Below are 24,974 nucleotides of genomic sequence, written 5' to 3' on the forward strand. Positions count from 1 at the left end.
TAATAACTCTTGTCTCACCCAGAGTCTATTAGTTGACCCTTATTTCTACTTTTTTTTTTTTTTTTTTTTTTAAAGCTGGTTCTCAGGATTTCACCAACAAACTTCAAGGAACTTGTAAAAAAAATATTGATCTTTTGCCTTCAACAAATTACATTAATAAAAAGTATTTAGAGAACTGGTATCTACTCTGGTTATTAAATCAGTTATTTACCAGTCCCTCCAGGTCCACCTTTTAACACAGACTGTATGACTTATGCCAGTGTGTGACTAATCTGAATAAGGACTTTCTCCGCAGACAGCAGGATGTCGGTCCTCATGAAACCCACCCGCCACCCCACGGAGTTGGGTTTCCACTACGTGGGTTTCTTCTGCTTTATTATTTTCTTCTCTTGGATTCTATGTTATAAGACTGGAGGACCCCGTGTGCACAAAGATAAGTACCAATGGGCACAACAACTGGTTTTACTGGTAACAGGGGAGGGCAGCTTGAACAAAAAAAAAAAAAAAAACAGGCCCTATGCAGGAACAGAGTTGGGTTCCACACCTCAAACAAGTTCTGAAGGATAGATTGGCCAAACCTGCTGTCACGTTAGCCATCCCTATCCAAACAATGTGATGTGAATATGTGGAGAGAACTCCACGTGGCAGCCTTGCAGATCTCCTCCATGGGAACTGCTCACAAGTGGGCAACCATCGCTGCCATGGCTCAAACGGAGTGAACCTCGACATGGCCTTCAAAGAAGCAGTCCCACCTGGCATAACAGGACATGCAGTCTGCTAGCCAATTAGAAAGGGCAAACTGTAATGAAACTTTTAATTTTAGTATTGTCGATACATGGTATGTAATTAAGATTTGTTTTAAGTGTTTTATGAAACTATGTAAACCGATATGATGGCCCTGACCATATACTGGTATAGAAATTTTAATAAATAAATAAATACATACTTGGCAACGGCGATACCCAACTTACTATCAAAAGAAACAAAGTTGGGTGGACTGCCTATGGGCTTCTGTCTGCTCCAATTAAAAGGATAAGGCTTTTTTGCAGTCCAAACTGTGCAGGGCTTGTTTGCCTTGGTGCAAATGGGGCCAGGGAAAAAATGTTGGTAGGATGATGGACTAGTTAAGATGGAAGTCTGACAACACCTTAGGAAGGAACTTAGAGCACCCTATTGTGGAAAAACCTAGTGTAAGATGGATAAGTCACTAAGACCTAGAGCTCACTCACCCTGCGGACTGAATTGAGTGCCACCAAAAATATGACCTTCCAGGTCAGGTACTTCAGGTCACAGGAGCACAGTGGCTCAAATGGAGCGTTCACCAGCCAAGCTAAAACCACGTTGTGGTCCCAAGACACAGCAGAAGACTTAGGAGAGGCTTCAACTGAAGCACACATTGCATGAACTGTACAACTACAGGCTGTACAGAGATGGGCTTACAATCTATACCATGGCGATATACACCAATTGCACTCAGGTGAATCCTAACAGAGGTGGTCTTCAGACCAACTTCTGAAAGGTGCAGAAGGTAGTCAAGACGTTTTTGTGGAGAGCAGGAGAAAGGATCTAAGACCGAGACACATCCTCTGAGAGATTTTATTTATTTATTGGTTTTTATATACCGATGTTCATGTAAACATATCACATCGGTTTATACTTAAGGGAAAATATTCATTTAAAAACATTTGCATTTCAAAAGTAAAGGAAAAGATGTAAATACATAGTTTAATAATAAAATTAAACTATTTTATTATAATTTAAAATTAAAAATTAAAGTTTCAAAAGATTAAAAGGAATAGTTAAAATAAAAAACATTAAATATTAAAAAGCCATAAAATCAGAGAAGTTATTGGAAGGCCTGTTGGAATAGCCATGTTTTTACGCCCTTTTAAAATATTTTAATATATGATTCCATCCGCAAATATTGTGACAAGGAGTTCCATAATTGGGGCCCAGCAATAGAAATTGCTCTTTCATGGACATAGTTGAGATGTGCAATTTTGGGAGATGGTATAGGCAGCATCCCAGTACCAGTTGATCTTGTCGTTCTTGCGGGAGTATGGAAATGTAAGACTGAGGTTAGCCATTCTATCTTTTCATTAGACAATGTTTTATGGATTAAAGATAAAACTTTGTGTTGGGTTCGATATTTGACAGGCAACCAGTGAAGATCCTTCAATATAGGGGTAATGTGCTTGGTTTTTCTATTACCAGTTAAAAGTCTGGCTGCGGAATTCTGAAGTAATTGCAAAGGTCTTGTAGTATTAAGAGGTAGGCCCAACAGCATCGCATTACAGTAATCTAACTTTGAAAAGACAAGGGCTTGCAAGACAGTTCTAAAGTCATTCAGATATAAAAGTGGTTTCAATCTCTTTTAGAACATTCAGTTTGACATATCCATCATTAATTATTCTTTTTATCCATGCTTTTAAATTGAATTCACAATCCAGAAAAATCCCGAGATCTCGGACCTCAAAGGAAATGGGAAAGTTTTTGGCAGCTTCCAAAATTTCTAGTTCTTTTACTTGGCTTAGTTTAGGACAAATGTACAGTATCTCTTTTTTTTCAAATTAAGAGAGAGATTCATTTGAGTTAATACTTTGCTGATTGCAGACTGATAAATGAACATAAGAACATGCCATACTGGGTCAGACCAAGGGTCCATCAAGCCCAGCATCCTGTTTCCAACAGAGACCAATCCAGACCATAAGAACCTGGCAAGTACCCAAAAACTAAGTCTATGCCATGTTACCGTTGCTAGTAATAGCAGTGGCTATTTTCTAAGTCAACTTAATTAATAGCAGGTAATGGACTTCTCCTCCAAGAACTTATCCAACTTCTGAAAGGTGCAGAATGTCCCAAAGTTTAAGAGTTAAGTCTATTGATTTTTCAATTGGGATTAAAATCTGAACATCTGTGTAGATAAAATAAGTAAGACTAAAACAAGATAAAATATTACATAAAGGAAGCATATAAATATTAAAAAGAATAGTGGACAACGAAGATCCTTGAGGTATGCTGTGAAGTAGATTGATCTGTTCAGATTCTTTATCCTGAAATTTCATTTTATATGATCGGTTATTCAAATAGGATTTAAACCATTGTAGAGCTGAGTCTTTTAGGCCTATTTCATGTAATCTGTTCATAAAAATTTTGTGGTTCACCGTATCAAAGGCTGATGAGGTATCTAACATGATTAGAAAATAAGTTTGACTACTGTCAGAGCCTCGCAGGATGGTGTCTTGTAATGAGACTAATAGGGTCTCTGTACTCTAATGCTTTCTGAATTCATATTGATTGGGGAGTAAGATGCTATGTGTTTCTAGGTATTCAGAGAGTTGATTATTGATTACCTTTTCTAGGATTTTGGATATGCAAGGTAAATTAGAAATGGGCCTCTCAATATTAATCTCTCAACACCCAGGCTGTGAGCGACAGGGCCTGGAGGTTGGGGTGCTGCAATCTGCCTCGATTTTGAGTGATGAAATCTGGGGAAGTCCCCAGCCTAATCAGTTTCTGGATTGACATCTCCCTGAGAAGTGGATACCAGACCTGTCTCAGCCAATGAGGGGCTATGAGGATCATAGCCCCTTGTCCTTGCGAAGCTTCAAGAGAATCTTTGCTATCAATGGAGCTGGAGGATATGCATACAGGAGACCCTTGCCCCAAGGCCAGGTGAAGACATCTGAGGCTGGCTTGCAGCATGTCCTGTACGGGGAGCAGAACTGAGGAACCTTCCTATTTCAAGGTGCTGCGAAGTGATCCATATTTAGGCTTCCCCACAGGCAGAAGATCTGATTCGTGACTCCTTGGTCCAGAGATCATTTGTGGGGTCTGAAGCCATGACTCGGTCTGTCCGCTATCATGTTCTCCATTCTGGCCAGGTGCATGGCCTTAGCACCATTCCATGGGAGAAGGCTCATGACAAACTCTGAACCGCTTCCTGACACAGGAGGTACAAGCCCCATGCCTCCCTGCTTGTGGACATGCCATACTGCCACTTGGCTGTCGGTCTGGATCAGGACAATTTTGTTGGGACAACCACAGAAACACAGAAATGAAGGTAGAAAAGAACCTAACAGTCCATCCAATCTGCCCAGCAAGCTTATGGTAGTATCTGCTGCAGCAGCACGTAGCAGATTGCCCGGATCTCCAGGAAGTTAGAAACATATAGAAATGACGGCAGAAGAAGACCAAATGGCCCATCCAGTCTGCCCAGCAAGCTTCCCTCATTTCTTCTCTCATACTTATCTGTTTCTCTTAGCTCTTGGTTCTAATTCCCTTCCACCCCCACCATTAATGTAGAGAGCGGTGATGGAGCTGCATCCAAGTGAAATAACTAGCTTGAGTAGTTAGAGGTAGTAGGGGTAGTAACCGCCGCAATAAGCAAGCTACACCCATGCTTATTTGTTTTTACCCAGATTATGTTATACAGCCCTTATTGGTTGTTTATCTTCTCCCCTGCCGTTGAAGCAGGGAGCTATGCTGGATATGCGTGAGGTATCAGTTTTTTTCTTCTCCCCTGCCGTTGAAGCAGAGAGCTATGCTGGATATGCATTGAAAGTGAAGTATCAGGCACATTTGGTTTGGGGTAGTAACCGCCGTAACAAGCCAGCTACTCCCCGCTTTGTGAGTGTGAATCCTTTTTTCTTCTCCCCTGCCGTTTAAGCAGAGAGCTCTGCTGGATGTGTGAAGTAACAGTTTTTCTTTTCCCCTGCTGTTGAAGCAGAGAACTATGCTGGATATGCATTGAAGTGAAGTATAAGAATGGAGTGATCAAGCTAGTTGAAAGGCATCAGGAATAGAGGAAGGTGGAGGTAGTAATTTGGATATTTGGTTTGGGGTAGTAACCGCCGTAACAAGCCAGCTACTCCCGTCTTTGTGAGTGCAAATCCTTTTTTCCACATTTCCTCTTGCTGTTGAAGCTTAGAGTGATGTTGGAGTCACAGTAACCATGTGTATGTTTATTGAATAAGGGTATTGTCTCCAGGCAGTAGCCATCATTCTGGCGAGTCACCCACTCTTCATTGGCGGCCTCTTGACTTTATGGATCCACAGTGTTTATCCCACGCCCCTTTGAAGTCCTTCACAGTTCTGGTCTTCACCACTTCCTCTGGAAGGGCATTCCAGGCATCCACCACCCTCTCCGTGAAGAAATACTTCCTGACATTGGTTCTGAATCTTCCTCCCTGGAGCTTCAAATCGTGACCCCTGGTTCTGCTGATTTGTTTCTTATGGTAAAGGTTTGTCGTTGCCTTTGGATCATTAAAACCTTTCAAGTATCTGAAAGTCTGTATCATATCACCTCTGCTCCTCCTTTCCTCCAGGGTGTACATATTTAGATTCTTCAATCTCTCCTCGTACGTCATGCGATGAAGATCCTCCACCTTCCTGGTCACCCTTCTCTGTACCGCTTCCATCTTGTCTTTGTCTTTTTGTAGATACGGTCTCCAGAACTGAACACAGTACTCCAGGTGAGGCCTCACCAAGGACCTGTACAAGGGAATAATCACTTCCCTTTTCTTACTCGATATTCCTCTCTCTATGCAGCCCAGCATTCTTCTGGCTTTTGCTATCGCCTTGTCGCATTGTTTCGCAGACTTCATATCATTAGACACTATCACCCCAAGGTCCCTCTCCTGCTCCGTGCACGTCAGCCTTTCCCCCCCCATCGAATACAGTTCATTCGGATTTCCGCTCCCCATATGCATGACTTTGCACTTCTTGGCATTGAATCTCAGCTGCCATATCTTCGACCACTCTTCCAGTTTCCTTAGATCCCGTCTCATTCTCTCCACTCCTTCCGGCGTGTCCACTCTGTTGCAGATCTTAGTGTCATCCGCAAAAAGACAAACCTTACCTTCTATCCCGTCCGCAATGTCGCTCACAAAGATATTGAACAGGACCGGTCCCAACACCGATCCTTGCGGTACACCACTTAAAACCGCTCTCTCTTCAGAGAAGGTTCCGTTTACCGTCACACATTGTCTTCTGTCCATCAACCAATTTGCAATCCAGGTCACCACCTTGTCACTCACTCCCAAGCTTCTCGTTTTATTCACCAGTCTCCTGTGCGGAACCGTATCAAAAGCTTTGCTGAAATCCAAGTATATGACATCGAGCGCTCTTCCTTGGTCCAATTCCTTGGTTACCCAGTCAAAAAAGTCAATCAGATTTGTCTGACAGGATCTTCCCCTGGTGAATCCATGTTGCCTCTGGTCCATCAATTCTCCGGACTGTAGATAGTTCACTATTCTCTCTTTCAGCAGAGACTCCATTACTTTTCCCACCACCGAAGTGAGGCTAACCGGCCTGTAGTTGCCAGCCTCCTCCCTGTTTCCACTCTTGTGAAGCGGGACCACCACCGCTCTTCTCCAGTCTCTCGGCACCACTCCCGTTTCTAGGGATCTATTGAACAGGTCACACAGCGGACCCGCCAGATTTGATTTGATAAAGAAGTTCCTGAGCAGACCACAGACCCTGAGTGCTCAGCCCACATAATTGAGCTTCCCAACCCAGGTTAGATGCATCCGTGGTTAGGACAATTTGGATAGGAGATTCCCCGTTCCAGATTTTAAATTACTTGTCACCAGGACAGAGAGTCCCGGAGAGACAAAGTGACTCGGATGCGATTCTGGAGGTTCTGCATGGCTTAACGCCACTGTGACCTCAGGGACTATTGGGCCCTTCGCATGTATAAACATGCCAAGGGACAGATGAACTGTCATGGCCATATGGCCCAACAGCCTCAACATGTGCCAAGCTGATTCCTGCAGGCTCTGCTGAATCTCCACTGCGATGACAATCAGGTTGATGGCCCTTTGTTAAGGCAGGAAGGCCTTGCCCTGAGCCATGTCTAGCAGGCTCCAATAAAGTACAATTGAGGTGATGGACTGAGATGGGACTTGGGATAGTTGATAATGAACCCTAGTGCCTCCAGCATCCAGATGCTCGAGCACATGGACTCATTGACCCCCGCCTGAGATGTGCTCTTGACCAGCCAAAGGGGCGCCACTACCATGGCCAGGCATTTCGTAAAGACACATGGGCTCTGACTCGAACCCAAACGGCAGCACATGATACCAGAAGTTCTGTTTCTCACCACAAATCAGATATACTTCTGGTGACTTGGGAAGCTCTTGATATGGGTGTAATTGTCTTTCAGATCCAGAAGCCCAGCCAGTCTTCTTTTTGCAATAAAGGTGCCCAGGGAAACCATCTTGAACTTTTTTTTGATGAATTTGTTCAAGGCCCTTAGATCGAGAATGGGACAGAGCCCCCTGTTTATTTTGGTATCAGGAAGTACCAGGAGTAAAATCCCCACCCTCTTTGCCCTGGTGGAATGGGTTCGACTACTCTGGCCATTAAGAGAACATAAGAAGAACAAGCCATACTGGGTCAGACCAAGGGTCCATCAAGCCCAGTATCCTGTTTCCAACCGTGACCAATCCAGGCTATAAGAACCTGGCAAGTACCCAAAAACTAAGTCTATACCATGCTACTGATGCTAGTAATAGCAGTGGCTATTTTCTAAATCAACTTGATTAATAGCAGGTAATGGACTTTTCCTCCAAGACCTTATCCAAACCTTTTTAAAATCAGCTACACTAACTGCATTAACCATGTCCCCTAGCAAAAAATTCCAGAGTTTAATTGTGCATTGAGTGAAAAAGAACTTTCTCCAATTAGTTTTAAATGTGCTACATGCTAACTTCATGGAGTGCCCCCCCTAGTACTTCTAATATCCAAAAGAGTAAATAACCGATTCACATTTACCCGTTCTAGACCTTTCATGATTTTAAACACCTCTATCACATCCCCCTCAGCCATCTGTTCTCCAAGCTGAACAGTCCTAACCTCTTTAGTCTTTCCTCGTAGGGAAGTTGTTCCATTCCCCTTATTTTGGTAGCCCTTCTCTGTACCTTCTCCATCGCAGTTACATCTTTTTTGAGTTGCGGTGACCAGAATTGTACAAAGTATTCAAGGTGCGGTCTCACCATGGAGCGATACAGAGGCATTATGACATTTTCCGTTTTATTCACCATTCCCTTTCCAATTATTTCTAACATTCTGTTTGCTTTTTTGACTGCCGCAGCACACTGAACCGACGATTTCAATGTGTTATCCACTATGACGCCTAGATCTCTTTCTTGGGTGGTAGCCCCTAATATGGAGCCTAACATTGTGTAACTATAACATGGGTTATTTTTCCCTATATGCATCACCTTGCATTTATCCATATTAAATTTCATCTGCCATTTGGATGCCCAATTTTTCAGTCTCATAAGGTCCACCTGCAATTTATCACAATCTGCTTGTGATTTAACTACTCTTAACAATTTTGTATCATTTGCAAATTTGATTACCTCACTAGTCTTATTCCTTTCCAGATCATTTATAAATATATTGAAAAGCACCTGTCCAAGTACAGATCCCCGAGGCACTCCACTGCCCACTCCCCTCCACTGAGAAAATTGTCTTTTTAATCCTATTGTTTCCTGTCTTTTAACCAGTTTGTAATCCATGAAAGGACATCACCACCTATCCCATGACTTAACTTTTCCTAGAAGCCTCTCATGAGGAACTTTGTCAAATTCCTTCTGAAAATCCAAATACCCCACTTCTACCGGTTCACCTTTATCCACATTTATTAACCCTTTCAAAAAAGTGAAGCAGATTTGTGAGGCAAGACTTGCCTTGTATAAAGCCATGCTGACTTTGTTCCATTAAACTATGTCTTTCTATATGTTCTGTGATTTTGATCTTTAGAACACTTTCCACTATTTTTCCTGGCACTGAAGTCAGGCTAATCGGAAAAACCTCTCAAAATGAATTGTATGGAGTGGGAACGGTTCTCAGTATTAGCTACAAGACAAACTGTGTAACCACACAAATTTGCAACTGTATATCAACACCCAAGGTGAAACGGAGTTTTTTTTACTCATTTAAATGACCTCATACATAGGCATGTAGTATCATGCTAGTTTGCATGGGAAGCAGTGTGCCAGGTTGTATAATCATAGGTCAACCATGAATGGCCATGGAAAAAATTGAGCCGTGGTACGGTCGACGGCCAGTAGGCTACGAGGGCCAAACTAGACAGTAATCGAAGGGAAAATGGATAAAAACTTACCGGAGTACCGCGGCTTGAAAAAGTTAGAGGGACCCCTGTGGGGCAAATTAACTTTTAATAATTCCCTGAGGAAAATTCCTGTCAGGAATCTCTGCAGAGCTCCTTAACCGCGAGGCTACTGCTGCGCGGAAAAAAAAGACTGAAGGGGGACCCCTGCTGGCTGCAGGGTTAGTTCCATGCTGGGCATGCCCAGTAGGGGCCAGTCAAAGTTCTGGAAATTTTGACAGAAGTTTTCCGTGATTGGGCTCCATCCTGTGATGTCACCGATATGTGAGGACTAACATCCTGCTGTCCTGTGAGAACATCTCTTATTACAAATCTTAATCACAGTATCCTTTAGACCCCAATCATAGGGGAGAGGCCAGCCTACATAGGAGGTTAAGAGGAAACATATAGAGGTAAGACATAGCTTAAGACAGCTACCAATAATTTGATGTCAATTAACTTCAGTCCTAACAGGTGTCACTTTCCTGTAATCAAAATGTTTAAGTTGTTCCGGTGAAAGAAAACACAAAATTCTCCTTTATACTTGACTAAACATTTGCATGGATATCTCAGAAAGAAGGATGCCCCTAGGGCTAGGGTATCTTGGCGCTTAGCCAAGAGTCCCTTCCTTCTTTCTTGTATGGTCTTAGCCAAGTCCGGAAATATTCTCACAGCTTGTCCCATAAATGATGTATTCGACTTCTTGAAATACTTCTTCATAGCAGCACTTAGATCACTATCCGTTAGGAACGAAACCAGCAATGTGGCTCGTTCCACCACCTCATAATTAGAAGATTCCAAATACTCTAAGATTGTCCACGTCAACAACAGGTACTTGCATTTGATATCTTGAACTAGATGGTAAAAAATATACTTTATACAAGGGGGGGAATTACATCAGAAGAAAACTAAAATTTCAAGAAAAAACCTCTTTAAGGTAAAACGTGGCAATTCTCCCACAACCCTTGGAAAATTAAACGAAGGTTCAGACATCTCATTCTATTTTCAACAAATTCTATTCAAGAGACCACTATCTTAAAGAACTTTGTACTCCCCTAATAGTATGTATTTCTTCTTCTAATTGATTAAATTTCTGCTGGTTATCTTGATGTTGTAACGTATTATTTTTACAAAATGTCTCAAATTGTTAAGACAAAATATTAATCTTAGAGGAGCACTCAATAGAAGCATTACCCATTGTTGAAACAAGGTCCCATAATGATTCCAGGGTTACCACAGATGGTTTCTGGATTGAAAAAAATTGCTCTTTCCGCAGCCTTTATCTCCTTCCCTCTTTCTTCACCTCTCTCCCCTTGTAGTGTGTCTCACCTAGCAGGGGTACGGCTGGTCTCCCTGTTACAGTCTCCAGCACTTCTAGCGCGGGGGTATACAGTGCAGCTCCTCCCTCGGTGTCTGCTACACGGGGAACCTCTCCAGTACTCTTGCCCGACAAGCTGCTGCGACCCCTCCCGCGCTGATGGAGGTGGTCTGACGCCGAGAGGGCTCAGGGACGCCTCTTCCAAAGCTGTGGTGAGCTCTCCTCCACTCCACACAACAGCCGGATCCACTTACCCCATATACGTAGCTGTGGCCAGGCATTGCTGAATCGTCGGCTGCCCGGACAGAGAGAGGGGCTCCGAGGGAAAGGTTCTTACTTTCCCCTTTCTCTTCAAGAGGTAACTCTTAGCAGATAAAAAGAGAATAAGGAAACTCTTGCAGCACAGAGCATTGAAATGTCAGCGTTAAGCTGCCATCTTGGCTCCCCCCCCCCCCCCCCAGGAGAGCGCCTGTAAAGCGCTTGTTGCTGAGTTGTGTTTTATGTGAACCGATGAGATGTTCCCAACGTTCATCAGTATATAAAAACTTCTAAATAAATCCTATTTTCTTCTATTGGATCCTTCTTCCAATTTTTGAATGAAGATCTTTTGGCTAAAATAGCCTCTTTCACCTCACTTTTTAGCCATGCTGGAGGGAGGAGAGCTCTGTTACTAGTACCTCCTGATGTGCTACCAGTTTTCAGAACAGGCTCAGGGAGCAATTTGGCAGGGTATCCGATAAGTTCAATCAACACCCTTGGCGGACGATGGAAAAAACCCACTAGTCCAAGGTTATGCTACACCACCAGTTCTCAAAGAACTATAGCCTTCCCCTGACTGGCAGATCCATCGCCCCAGGTTCAGAAGACTGGGCTATGTTCCCTATGATCCCAGTCAAAACCCCATCCCTGAAGTTGACTGAGGCACCGGCTAGGACTTCGGGGCTCTGCTGCCTGGAGCTGCCACAACAACCCTGATGAGACTGAAGGAAACGAGGAGGCAGAGGATAGTACTTCCTCAGGTGGAAGGATGACCTAGGACCAGACCTAGATGACATCCTAGATGAGGACGGCGAGTCCAGAGTGGTAGTGGAGAGCTTTTGAAGGGTCACATGATGGTCCCGCATGTGAGCCCCGCGTCTTTGGCCTTATCTCTGAAGAGATTCTCATCCGTATATGGCACGTCTACGAGTTGCGCCTGCACCTCTGGTCTGAGATCCAAGGCCTGCAGCCATGTGAGCCTGTGGATGCCGATTCCCGCTGCAGAGACCCTTGATGCCATCAAAAACATCATAGGTCGAGCAGACTGTTTCCCACACTTCAGGACCTTATGCACCAGTGACAGAAGATTTTCATGCTACTGCTGAGGCAGCTGCTTGGAAATATCCTGCACCTGCTTCCAGATGTCCCGCATATACTGGCTCACAAAGCTGGTAGGCAGCTATGCAGGCAATAAGCATAGCACCCTGAACAACCTTCCTCCCAAGAGCATCGCTCTGTGATCCTTCCCTGGGAGCACAGAGGAATGATTCCTAGAGCACTTGGCCTTTTTGAGAGCACATTCGACAACCGCCGAATGGTGGGATAGCTAACGCTTGTCGAATCAGAGAGCCTTTTGGATGAGATAAATCGCGCCCGCCTTAACAGGAGGCAATATGAGGGGGTATTCCCACAGCCTTAACCAGGAACTCCACAAGGATCTTGTGCACTGGGGACTGCCATAATCTTCTTGGGAGGCTCCATGAACTGGATGATATCCAGCATTTTGTGCCTGATATCCTCTTCAGTCATCAACTGAAAGGGGATGGCTTCTGTCATCAACTAAACAAAACCTGCAAAGGAGAGGTCCTCCAGCAGGAACTTCCTTCATTCCTCTGAAAAAAGTGGATCTGAGGGGAGACCATGTAAAGCGTAGTCAGAAGCCACTAATGAGTCATCCCTCAAGGTGTCATACCTTGTCCCCGCTGTCATCAACTGGGGATGGGGCCTAGGCGCTCTGCCTCCAACCAGTAATGTAGGCACAGATGGAACTGGTCGTGGTGGCCTAGGCCCCGGAGTCTTCTCTGGCATCAAGGGAGCTCCTTCCTCCGAAGAACCTGAAACAATGACCGGATTTGGCAGGTGGCGGCAGCAGCGTTCCGCAGGGCATCAATGCCGCCCCAGGAACTGATGTGGCTGTGACAAGTGCATGCAGGGATTCCAGCAGCAGATCGAGAAGCGATGGTGCCGGTGGCAGCGCCTTGATGCCGAGGCCGCACATTGCCTTCTCGATGGCCAGCTGCACACTCTTCTCCAATTTATTTATTTATTTATAACTTTTTTTATACCGACATTCAATCGAATATCACATCGGTTCACATACAACCAGGGAGCAATTCCTCCATGAACTTCGCTGATGCCAAAAAAGGGCTAGGATGCAGAAAGTGTAACCAGATATTCCTCGAAACCAAGAAGAGGATTGGTGGCTGGCACCGGGATGGAGACTGTGGCACACCTCCAGCACTGATGGAAGACTGGCTGTCCTCACTGCAGGGTCACTTCAGGGGCATCACAGCAGAAGCTGGTGCATTTCTCCTGTGCCTAGCACCATGCATCAACGTGGACCAATGTCGATGCTTCCTCTGTTTCCCTCAGTGTTTGGATCGGTTCTTTCCCAGTGCCAAGGCCGACAAACCCAACATCCTTGACCTGGAAGAGCCAGATGAAGGCCGGTCTCTGATGTCTCTCTCAGCTAACGACCTCGATGGAACAGATGGCCCCGCCGATGTTGATGGTTCACTGTCTATTGAGGTGTCTCCAAGGTCCCTCGATGCCGATGCCTCCTATAGCCCAAAGCGGTACTCCATCTTATTGAGCCAGATCTTGTGTCACATCGGGGTCATCCTGGCATACTTGCTGCAACCCCAGACGTCATGCAATGCCCCAAGGCAGAAGACACATCTATCAGTGATAGATATGGTCCTCGTATACCTGGGAAACCGCTTAAAACCCAAAGAGAAAGCAAATGTTGCTTACCTGATGTAACAGGTGTTCTCACAGGACAGCAGGATGTTAGTCCTCACAAATGGGTGACATCGAGGATGGAGCCCACCACGGAAAACTTCTGTCAAAGTTTAAACAGAACTTTGACTGGCCCCTACTGGGCATGCCCAGCAAGGCACTGACCCTGCAGCCAGCAGGGGTCTCCCTTCAGTCTGATTTTCAAAGCTACAGGCAGTGCCTAAAAAGGAAAACAAAACAAACCCAACACCGCGGGGTGGCGGGCGGGTTTCGTGAGGACTAACATCCTGCTGTCCTGTGAGAACACCTGTTACATCAGGTAAGCAACATTTGCTTTCTCACAGGACAAGCAGGATGGTTGTCCTCACAAATGGGTGAGTACCGAGCTGAGGATGTCCTGACTTGCACCAAATGCACCCAATGACGTGCAACAGGCACTACAACTGGGGTGGAATTTGGTAAAGGGCATCCGCACCCTACCGGGAAGGTGGAAGGGTGTTGGTACGTCACGTTGGAAAAAGGTTACGCAAGACAGATTGGCCGAAGATGGAGTCCTGTCTTCCAGCTTTGTCCAAACAATAGTGGGCTGCAAAGGTATGGAGAGAACTCCAGGTTGCAGCCCTGCAGATGTCAGGAAGCGGCACCGATCGAAGGTGTGCCACTGACGTCGCCATGGCCCTCACAGAGTGTGCTTTTACACGGTCTTGAAAGGGAATGCCAGCTTGCTGATAGCAAAAAGAAATGCAGTCCGCCAACCAGGAGGAAAGAGCCTGCTTACCCACAGGATGTCCTAACTTGTTAGGATGAAAAGAGACAAATAATTGAGTGCTCTTCCTGTGAGCAACTGTACGGTCTAGATAAAAAGCTAGAGCTCGTTTGCAGTCTAGGGTATGCAGAGTCTGTTCCCCGGAGTTGGAGTGGGGCCTGGGAAAAAAGATAGGTAGTATGATGGATTGATTAATATGAAACTCAGAAACTACCTTAGGTAAAAATTTAGGGTGAGTGCGGAGTACCGCCCGGTCCTGCAGGATCTTAGTGTAAGGCGGATAGGTAACTAGGGCCTGCAATTCACTAACCCTGCGAGCTGAAGTGATAGCCAAAAGGAATAACACTTTCCATGTGAGATACTTTAACTCACAGGAGTGCAGAGGTTCGAAAGGAGGTTTCATGAGACGACCAAGAACCAGGTTAAGGTCCCAAGATGGGGCCGGAGGACGTAAGGGTGGCTTCAGATGGAGCAAGCCTTTAAGAAAACGTGTTACTAGGGGTTGTACTGAAATAGGGACACCCTGTACACCTTTATGGAAGGCGGCTACCGCACTGACATGCATTCTGATAGAAGAGGTTTTAAGACCTGATTCAGAGAGATGCCATAAATAGTCCAAGAATTTGGAGATTGGACAGGAAAGGGGATCAAGGGACTGAGAAGTGCACCATGATGTGTACCTTTTCCATTTGTATGAGTAAGACTTTCTTGTGGAAGGCTTTCGTGAAGCTATCAGGACCCGAGAAACGGAATCTGAAAGGTTGAAAGGCTGAAGGACTAACCTTTCAACATCCATGCCGTCAGGGACAAGGCTTGGAGGTTGGGATGGAGGAGGCATCCGTCGTTTTGAGTGAGCAGATGCGGGTCCTTTCCCAGAGGAATGTGCCTGCGGATGGAGAGATCCTGGAGTATTGGAAACCATACTTGGCGTGGCCAGTAAGGTGCTATCAGGATCATGGTTCCCCCGTCCTGGCGTAGCTTCACGAGAGTCTTTGACACAAGAGGAAGTGGAGGGAATGCATAGAGCAGACCGGTTGTCCACTTGAGGGAGAATGCATCCCTCGGCCGAGAGTGCTGGCTCCGAATGAGAGAGCAGTAATCGTCCACTTTGTGGTTCTGAGGGGACGCAAAGAGGTCTATGCGGGGAGAACCCCACTTGTGAAACAGAGAGGTCGCTACCAGAGGATCGAGTGACCACTCGTGTGGTTGGAAGACACGGCTCAGCTGGTCTGCCAATACATTGTCTACTCCCGGCAGGTAAGTGGCCCTGAGGTACATGGAGTGGGAGAGGGCTTCCGCCCAGATCTGCGCAGCTTCCTGACACAGAAGGAAGGAGCCTGTGCCTCCCTGCTTGTTTATGTACCACATGGCCACTTGGTTGTCCGTCTGGATTAAGATTATCTGATGAAAGAGATGATCTTTGAAAGTGCGGAGCGCATAGCGGATTGCTCGAAGTTCCAGGAAATTTATCTGGTGTTCGGCTTCCTCTTTGGACCATAACCCTTGGGTTTGAAAGTCGTCCACATGGGCTCCCCAACCGATGTGAGAAGCGTCGGTGGTTAGGATTACTTGCGGATCCGGTGGAAGAAAGGGTAAGCCCTGAAGGAGGTTGACCCGAGTCGTCCACCAGGTTAAGGATAGGCGCAGCACTTGTGTGACTGTGACTATGGAGGATAGAGGCTGAAAAGCTTGAATCCATTGGTGTCGTAGAGTCCATTGTGTTACTCTCATGGCTAGTCGGGTCATGGGAGTGACTTGAACCGAGGATGCCATGTGCCCTAGGAGAATGAGGAACTGGCGAGCCGTGGCAGTGTTCTGAGACTGGAGCTGGCGAGCCAGGGACATTAGGGTGTGGACCCTCTGAAGAGGAAGGTAAGCCTTTGCCTGTAAGGTGTCCAAGTCTGCCCCAATGAAGGATAAGGTTTGAGACGGGACTAAGCAAGATTTCTCGTAATTGACGAGAAACCCTAAGGAAAGGAGTGTTTGAATTGTCAATTTTAGGGAGGATTGAGCTATCTGTTGGGTGGAGGCCCTGATTAGCCAATCGTCCAGGTATGGGTAGACGTGGACACCTTCCTTCCTGAGGAATGCTGCTACCACTACGAGACATTTGGTAAAGACTCGTGGGGCAGAAGCTAGACCGAAAGGGAGGACACGGTATTGATAATGTTCGTGGCCTACTAGAAACCGCAGATATTTGCGATGGGATTGTGTGATCGCAATATGGGTATAAGCGTCCTTGAGGTCGAGAGAGCACAGCCAATCCCCTCTTTGAAGCAGAGGGAGCAGCGCACCTAGGGTTACCATTTTGAACTTCTCTTTTTGAAGGTATTTGTTGAGGGCTCGAAGGTCCAAAATGGGACGTAGTCCCCCTGATTTCTTTGGTATTAGGAAGTATCTGGAATAGAATCCCTTGCCTCGTTGAGAGGGAGGAACGGGTTCTATAGCATTTGATTGCAGAAGAAGGGATACTTCCTGTTGTAATTGAGCCAAATGGGTGGATAGACTCCACGCTTGAAGAGGCGGGGAGTCTGCCGGAAGAGTTATGAAGTTGAGGTGGTAACCCTGTGCGATAATTGTTAGCACCCACTGATCTGAGGTGATCTGCAACCAAGGTTGTAGAAAATGGTACAGTCGACCTCCTACAGGGATGTCCGGAAGAGGGGTTTGGCATGTGTTCCCTACAGGGGAGTCAAAGGCCAGCCGCAGGCCCAGGAGGAGGGGCTACAGTAGGCCTTTGTTTCCTAGGCTGACGCGGCTGAGGCCTAGTAGAGGATCGAGCTGGACGAGGCCTGGCCGATGGAGGATAATAACGGCGTGGTCGAAAGAATGACTTCTTAGAGTCTTTCTTTTGCGGTTGCTTGGAGGTCAGCTCAGGTGGGACAGATGAGAGTTGTTTCAACGTCTCATGGTGGTCTTTCAACTCCGCCACAATCTGCTGAATTTGCTCTCCAAACAAATTATCGCCTAAGCAGGGTAAATCAGCAAGACGATCCTGAACCTCTGGGCGAAGGTTGGATGATTTTAACCAAGCCCAACGTCTGGCTGAGATGGCTGTGGCTGAAACTTTTGTGGAAGCATCGAATATGTCGTAGGCAGTCCGAATCTCGTGCTTCCCTGCCTCAAATCCCTTGTGAAGAAGGGCTTGAAGCTGCGGTTGGTATTGGTCTGGTAACGTGTCAGCATAGTCTTGCATCTGCTTAAGGATGGCTCTGTTGTACTGAGTCATATAAAGTTGATATGAAGCTATGCGTGAAATCAACATAGCTCCATGATAGACTTTCCGTCCAACACTATCTAGGAACTTGTTGTCCCTGGTAGGTGGAGTAGAAGAGTGTGGCTTAAGACGCTTGGCCTTCTTCTGCGCGGACTCAACCACAACAGAGCGATGATCCAGTTGAGGTTTTTGGAAACCTGGTGCTGACTGGACAAGGTAGGTGGAGTCAGCTTTTTTGTTAACTGGGGACACTGATGAAGGAGATTCCCAGTTTTTCTTGAGCAGATCCAAAAACACCTGGTGTATAGGGATGGAAGCGATGATTTTTGGAGCATCCAGAAATTGAAGGAGTTCCATCATCTGGTGTCTGTCATCAGCTTCAGATTGTAGTTGAAAAGGTACAACTTCTGACATCTCTTTCACAAAGTTAATGAAAGATAGATCCTCAGGAGGAGATCTTTTTCTACTCTCTGTAGGAGATGGAGGCGAAGGTAAATCCGTGTCAGAAGATGTATCATCATCATCACCCCAGGTATCGTAGGGATCAAGTGGGGTTTGTAACCCTGATGGACCTGGCTGAGGCTCTAAAGGCATCGATGGAAACCGAGGTGGAATCGGTGCCGTAGGTGGAACCAGAAATGGCATCGATGGCTTCGGTGCTGTCGATGGAATCGATGCCTGGCGTGGAATGGATGGAACCGAAGGATATATCGGTGGAGATATACCAGAAGGCACCGATGGAACCACCCCGGAAGGGGGAATCCGGAACGGTGTTTCTCCTGCCGATGAAAATCCAGTCGGAGATGGTGGTGTTGTCGATGGCACTGGAATCACTGATGGAAGGGCCGTCATGAGCGCCTCCATGCGGCTCAGTAGCGGTGCTAGCGCTTGTATAAACGGCTCGGTGGTCGGTTCCCTCCTCGGTGGCGAAGCCGGTGCCGGTGTCGGTGCCGGGGGCGGCACTGGAACCGGTGCCGGAGACGGTGCCGATGGAGGTTGCAATTTCTTCATCGCTTTCTCGATGGCCTCCTGGACCAGCCGGTCCAGTTCTGCCCGGAGACCAGGGGTAACCATACCCGGCTCGACGGGAGAGGGAGGCTGAGGCAGGGCCGGAGGGACCACCGTAACCGGTGGGATCACGGCCCCCGCACCCCGGGAGGGTGAGGGTTTCCTCGATGCCTGCGAACGAGACGTGGAGGGTGTCCGGTCTGTTCGTGGCTTCTTTGTCGGTGGCTCGGCTTGAGCAGAGGTCGATGGCTGTGGATCCTCGACAGGCCGAGATTTGTGCCGTCGATAGCGGTGCTTTTCCTTCCGATACCCTCGCCCATCCGGGGAAGGGACGGGAGTCGACGGCCGAGAAGCGATCGATGGCGGGCGGTCACCGGAGGGTTGACGATGATGGTACAACTTCGACGGTGCCGGTTCCGATGACGTCGATGCTATCGATGGCGTTGGGGTGGGTGCATGGAAGAGGAGCCCCATCTTCTCCATCCTGGCTTTGCGACCCTTGGGTGTCATTAAGGCACATTTGGTGCAAGTCAGGACATCATGCTCACTACCCAAACACATCACACAAACCCTGTGGGGGTCTGTGATGGACATAGTCCGGGTACAATCCGGACAACGGCGGAACCCCGTTGCCATGGCCTGAAGCCAAAATTTAGGCTGGGGATCGGTAAGTGCCAACAGGCCTCAAGGGCCAAATTCGACGGTAGTCGATGGAAAAAGGCAAAAAACTTACCGGGTTCCGTAAGATGACTAAAAATTTGTCGAAGGGAGACCCCTGAGGGGCAAATTTTCTTAGGAAATTAACTTCCAAATTCCTGTCAGGAACGTGGTTAGAGAGCTCCTTTCACCGCGTGGCAACTGCTGCGCGGAAAAAAGAAGACTGAAGGGAGACCCCTGCTGGCTGCAGGGTCAGTGCCTTGCTGGGCATGCCCAGTAGGGGCCAGTCAAAGTTCTGTTTAAACTTTGACAGAAGTTTTCCGTGGTGGGCTCCATCCTCGATGTCACCCATTTGTGAGGACAACCATCCTGCTTGTCCTGTGAGAACATCATATTGTGAACTAAAAGGGATGCGAGATCAAAATCCACTGCGGAAGCTGTCGATGGCCAGCACAAAGTGCACCACTGCCCTGGGGCTATCAACAATGAAAATAAACTTACTGATAAATTTTGAAAAACCTATCCAGGACATTAAGAGAACTCGGGGGGGAACCCTGCGCCGACTGCACAAAGCATTGAAAAAGAAATCATGGAAAAAAGTTTAAAAAGTTTAAAAGTAGGCCAAAAAATTGGCAAACGTGAGGCTCTCACCCAACCACAAGACAATGGGCTCCACAGAAAAGAAGATACTGGAGGGCACCCACATGGACGTGTGGGATAATGCATGCCTGAGCATGCTCAATGAGGCTCAAAGTTCTAGACACTTTAACATAAGTTTCCATGCTGGGCACCATCTGATGTCACACCCATGTGTGAAGACTGCCATCATGCTTTTCCTCAGAGAAATGATATCTGATTTAACAGCCAGAGTGGTGGCTACTGATTTATTATGATACCAGTTCTCTCTCTATATCTTTTTTTTTTTTCTTTTTTAACAATATTTTGAAGACAGAAGATCAATATTTTTTACAAGTTCCTTGAAGCTTGTTAATTTAATTTTGGAACTTTGTTTTTCGCTTCTCCTATTCTTCTCAGGATTTCACACCAAGATTTTCACCGTCAAGGATGATTCTGGTTAATCTTTTCCCTCCTTTTAAAAGCAATACACCCTCTATAAGGACTCTCGTAAGGAAATTGTGTGTGTAAGAAATGTTATGAAAGATCCACATCCTCAGCTTTGAACTCCATGTAAGCTGCATGTATAAATGGTGATTTCAGTCAGCAGAATAGCCAGCTTCTATTCTTACAGCAGGGCATGAGTAAAGGAACAATGCATTTAAAGAGCAATGATCTGTGGGCTTGCATGCAGTAAATATAAGCAGTGATTCAGAGCACTGGAAGTAGCAGTCACACTCACCCATTTCCTGCCTGGTGCTGCACACACCAGCTCCATATTTCCTCAGGACCGTGGCTGCGGCCTCCTCGCACACGCCAGTGTTCTGCGCAAATCCCAGATAATTGTAGGAGCCCATGTTAATTACTCCCCGTATCACCTTCCCCGTGTACCTGCATTCCAAAACCAGCACATGGTCATGAGACAAGTTGTATTTACACAGCTCCTCACCATTCTTTGCAACTCCATACATGCAGACACCTCTGAGATGCATGCCCTGGCTGCACATTTCTAGTATACGGACTGTAAGTTTCCAGAGGAACATGAGGAGAAAGAATATTGTTATAGTTAATGCTAAGCTTCCCACTTTAATGCTATCATATGTAGTTCAATATTTACAGGGGCATCTGAAGACTACCAGTAGCAATGCTAAGCACTTTTCCTGTATCAAACGAAAACCTCCATTTCTCTCCTGCACACTTAAGTAAAGTTGTATTGTTCAGCAGCAGGTGTGCGTTTTACGATGCTGACACACTAAAATACATCACTACATTGATATTTTAATGAGTCCGATTCTGAAAGGTTATGTCATCGGTTACTCGGTTATCTGCAGGTAATAAGATCCTATGAAGTTTGCTTATCTTTGCAAGTTATACTTGCTCTGGCAATGCTGGAAAATTATGGAGGGGTCATTTTCAAACAGCCTTCATGGGGCTAATATATGTGGCCACTGTTTACCCACACCCTTCAACTTGAATATTCAAAGCAGAATTGTGCACCCAAGTCCCCTTTGAAAATCACAGGATATCCAAAACTGCAAACAGACTTACACACAGAAAGTCACACCCTGCTTGGGGCAGGAGTAACTTTCTGCACATAAGTATGAGCACGAATACTTCCCCTGCTGCAATTCTGCATCTCAGAATGAGTAAAGTACACACAAAAGCATGTTTTAGGTGTACAGTTGATCTTCCATTTATGTGCATATAAAAAAAAATGGTTGTGTGCACCAAATGGACTTTGAAAATCAACCCCTGTAAGATTAGACTGTCTTAACCTGTCCATATTCATTTAGGGGCCAACTTACTAAAGTGGTAATCTGAGCTACGGGCCCTACTATTTCCAATGAACGAATGGCAACTGCATTAACTGTGGTATTTGCTGAAAACACATTAATGCTTATTTTAAACCAGGGCATTTTTTCAGGGGATACTTACTGGTAAAGAGTACCAGCACCTTTTTCTTCCACCTGCTTGATTTGCCCTATAGTCCCGCAAAAACACAAAACCTGCGTGTATTGGCACTTTTTTCCTCCCAGAAAGAAAGCATAGTTTTAAACCCCTTTTTCATGTACACCTTTCCTTCAGGTACTTAAATGTATCAATTTTCATCTCTTTCATTGAAGAAAAGGACTTTTGCACCTATACAAACAATATGCCTGCTTGTTATGTTAAAACTGCCAGAAGCAGTTTCCATGAATAGTGTTTTTGCAGAAGAAACCTTTTGCTTTTCAGTTGTTCAGTCAGTTTGGTTCTTTAAGTTCTAATACAGAATTAATGTTTTGTATGAAAATGTTATGAGCAGATTTTGTATTCACAGAATTATAAAAAAAAAAAACAGTGGCCTTGCTAAGAAATCTTTATGTTCTGTACTGTAACATTATGGCTTGTCCTCCTGCAATGGCACTGCCAACCCTACTCCACCATCTGCCCCACAGGTGACAGCCCAGTCAGAATCTCCTCCTGTTTAAAGAGCAGTTTCCAAACAAAACTGACAGAATAATTATACACTTTCCTGGTTAATAATGGCTTATTTTGCCAGATTTTTGACTAAAACCTTTTAATTTCCAAATAACCCTCTAACTAGAGAACAATTTCATTCTTGTTTTTGTAAATGTGCACAAAGATCCTCCAGGGAACAGGGAAGGGCTGGCATTAATAAGTAAAAAAGGGGAACCTTTTGTGGTTAAAAATATATATTTTATTACTGGGGCCTTGACTAGAGATCTTGATGAGATTTACTGAAAGAGAGAAACCATTTCAGGAAATTATTTACACAAAAGTTGTATCACCACAGCACCCCAAAAATGTTCTCTGCTGCACAGCTGATAAGTTGTTGTTTTTTAAGGTCACTGGTCTGAGCACTAGACCAGCAATATACAGCCTGTGAGCAGAGAACCAAGAAAGTTGTGGGACCCTTGCAAAATTACTCCAAGATAAGATCGGGTAGCCAGCAGTGTTTTGTTACATAAAATGACAAAACCCGGTTCTAGACACAGAATTTGCAAATGACATGAATTTTACTTTCACAGCATGAAAGCTTGGGAAACATTTACTAATAATTGTGATCTGTAGTGGTCCTAACATGGCACACTGGAGGGTGGAGGGATACCAGTGCAGCTCTACCTCTGCCTGTGCTGGTGCCATGGAGAGAAGCAGAACAGATTCAGAAGAAGTCTGGCAACAGAATGCACAACTCTAAACGGCTTTCCAGCCCCACACAGCACCCCTTAAATACAGGCAGGACCCAAGTATAATGGAAATACCTACAAAGCTGAATGTAATCCGCTTGGAACTGGCTAACCAATCGTGAATCGCGGACAGAAAAATGTACATCAACAAACAAAAATAGTAAGCTATTAGGCAGGCACTATGCTCTTATATACTGATACATATGGACTAGCATGCAATAGCACAGACTGTATAATTAGAGTGCTATTGATCACAATCATTTCACCCAGTGACAATATATTCAAAACACAGTTAGAAAGATCCTGGGTGCCAGGCTGCCCGGCATCTATATTTACAGTAAGCACTTGGCACCGGACCAAAAAGACTTCACTGAAGCCAAAGACAGGGCGAGGCATGGTGGCTACTAATGTGGGCAGGATCTGCAGCCAGGTCAGGTAAACAGGACAGACTGGCAGGTAGAAGGAAAATGCCAAAAAAAAGCTGGGGGAGAGGGAGGAAAAGATGGGTGAAGGAGTGCCAGGAGGGACGGAAAGAAGCTGAAAGATGGAGAGGAAAGTGAGTGCCGCACAGGGGCTTCCATTAGGCAAACCAGATGGTCACCTACAGCGCCAAGATTTTGGGAGGCGGCAAACAGCACCAGAGAAGGGAGCGCTGGGCTGCAGCCATTGATGCTGGAACTGCCAGCAATAGGTAAGTTGGAAGCGAGGAAGTACATGATCAAAGGGTCACCTGGAGCGCTAAATTCTCTTACACTGGCAACGGGGGAGAGCAAAAAGAGAAAAGGAAAATAATTAAACCACCTGCCCCAAAAAATACCTAACACACACACACACAAAAAAAAGAAAAGCAGAAAAAAAAATAACAGCTTCAAACTGCCTCCAAACAAACAGTGAAAAGGTGAGAAAATTCCCTGGCATGTAAGTTTTCTAGATATTTTTCCACCATCAATACTGGTATGAACTCCAGCGTATGGTAACACAGCAGAAACATGCCCCCAAGCTCCCACTCAAAGGCAACTAAATCCACTTTTGGTGTCTTTTTAAATACTTTGCAATTCAGTATTCTTCCCATGGATGTCTTTGTACGACCCTTCCTGGGAAGCATTGCCAGGTGGCAGAGCCTTACTTGAAGGTCCAGTTGTAGTCATCTGTAAATCGCTCCAAGAGGTCCACCTTGGCCCCCGGGACACTACAGATAGGTCGATTCCAGCTGTCCCGGATCCGCATGTAAAGATTCCGTGTGTAAAAATTCTCAAAGTCTTGGTACAATGGGACAAACTCCTAAAAATCAATCAGAGGAGTAACGAGAATATCACTTAGTGCTGAACGAACAACCAAAGCCGCTTCCTGCAGATAAAAAAATCCCTGTGCAGTAAGGAAGCACTCAAGGAAAGACTTGTGCATGGCTCTCCTGCGACTCCCAGCTCAGATCTGTTCTCTTTACTACTTCAGATCACTGCCCTATGCCCCTAAGTGTGGGAAAAATGGATTAGGAAGCTTGTGCAGGTCACTGAGCTAACTGCATTTGGCAAGGTCTGCTGCATAACCGTGTTCAGACTCCCCCACTTCCTGTGGCAGCCCAAGGGCAGATTCTCAGCAATTATGTGACAAGTTTGCATATATTTGGCAAGATCTGCATACTGATATTTATTTTTTATAAAGTAAAATACAAGTTAAGTTATATGATATTTCTTTTGTCTGGTCAATTTATTTGGTTCTTTTGGGTGAAAAAGGACTTAGTGACTAGTGCTGGGGTTAAAGAATAGAAAGTAAGGTAGGGAAGAGAACGGGGATCTCGAAGGGAGATGGAGAAGACATCTCAGGAAGGAGGGGGGCGAGGGATAAAGCAGAGTTGCTTACCTGTAACAGTCCTCACACATGGGTGACATCAGGATGGAGCCCAATCACGGAACACTTTTGTCAAGGTTTCTAGAACTTTGACTGGCACCACTGGGCATGCCCAGCAATGCACTGACCCTGCATTCAGCAGGGGTCCTCCTTCAGTCTTGTATTATAGCAAACAATACGTGCGAAAAATAAAATAAGAAAACGTAAACAAACCCAACACCGCGGGGTGGCGGGCAGGTTTC

At 45.7% G+C, this 24,974-nt stretch overlaps 1 protein-coding gene across 1 annotated transcript in view; it reads right to left on the reverse strand.

Moving 5' to 3' along the window:
• The window catches only part of SPTLC2 (serine palmitoyltransferase long chain base subunit 2), a 207,137-nt gene that overhangs the window by 81,949 nt on the left and 100,214 nt on the right, over positions 1-24,974 (reverse strand). Inside the window, exons 3-4 of the mRNA XM_029597667.1 lie at positions 24,011-24,165; positions 20,439-20,587 (exon numbers count right to left, since the gene is read on the reverse strand). Coding sequence (XP_029453527.1) covers positions 20,439-20,587; positions 24,011-24,165 — 304 coding nt within the window. The remainder of the gene's footprint in view (positions 1-20,438; positions 20,588-24,010; positions 24,166-24,974) is intronic.

This window comes from Rhinatrema bivittatum, chromosome 4, assembly GCF_901001135.1.
Source record: "Rhinatrema bivittatum chromosome 4, aRhiBiv1.1, whole genome shotgun sequence".
Taxonomy (NCBI): domain Eukaryota; kingdom Metazoa; phylum Chordata; class Amphibia; order Gymnophiona; family Rhinatrematidae; genus Rhinatrema; species Rhinatrema bivittatum.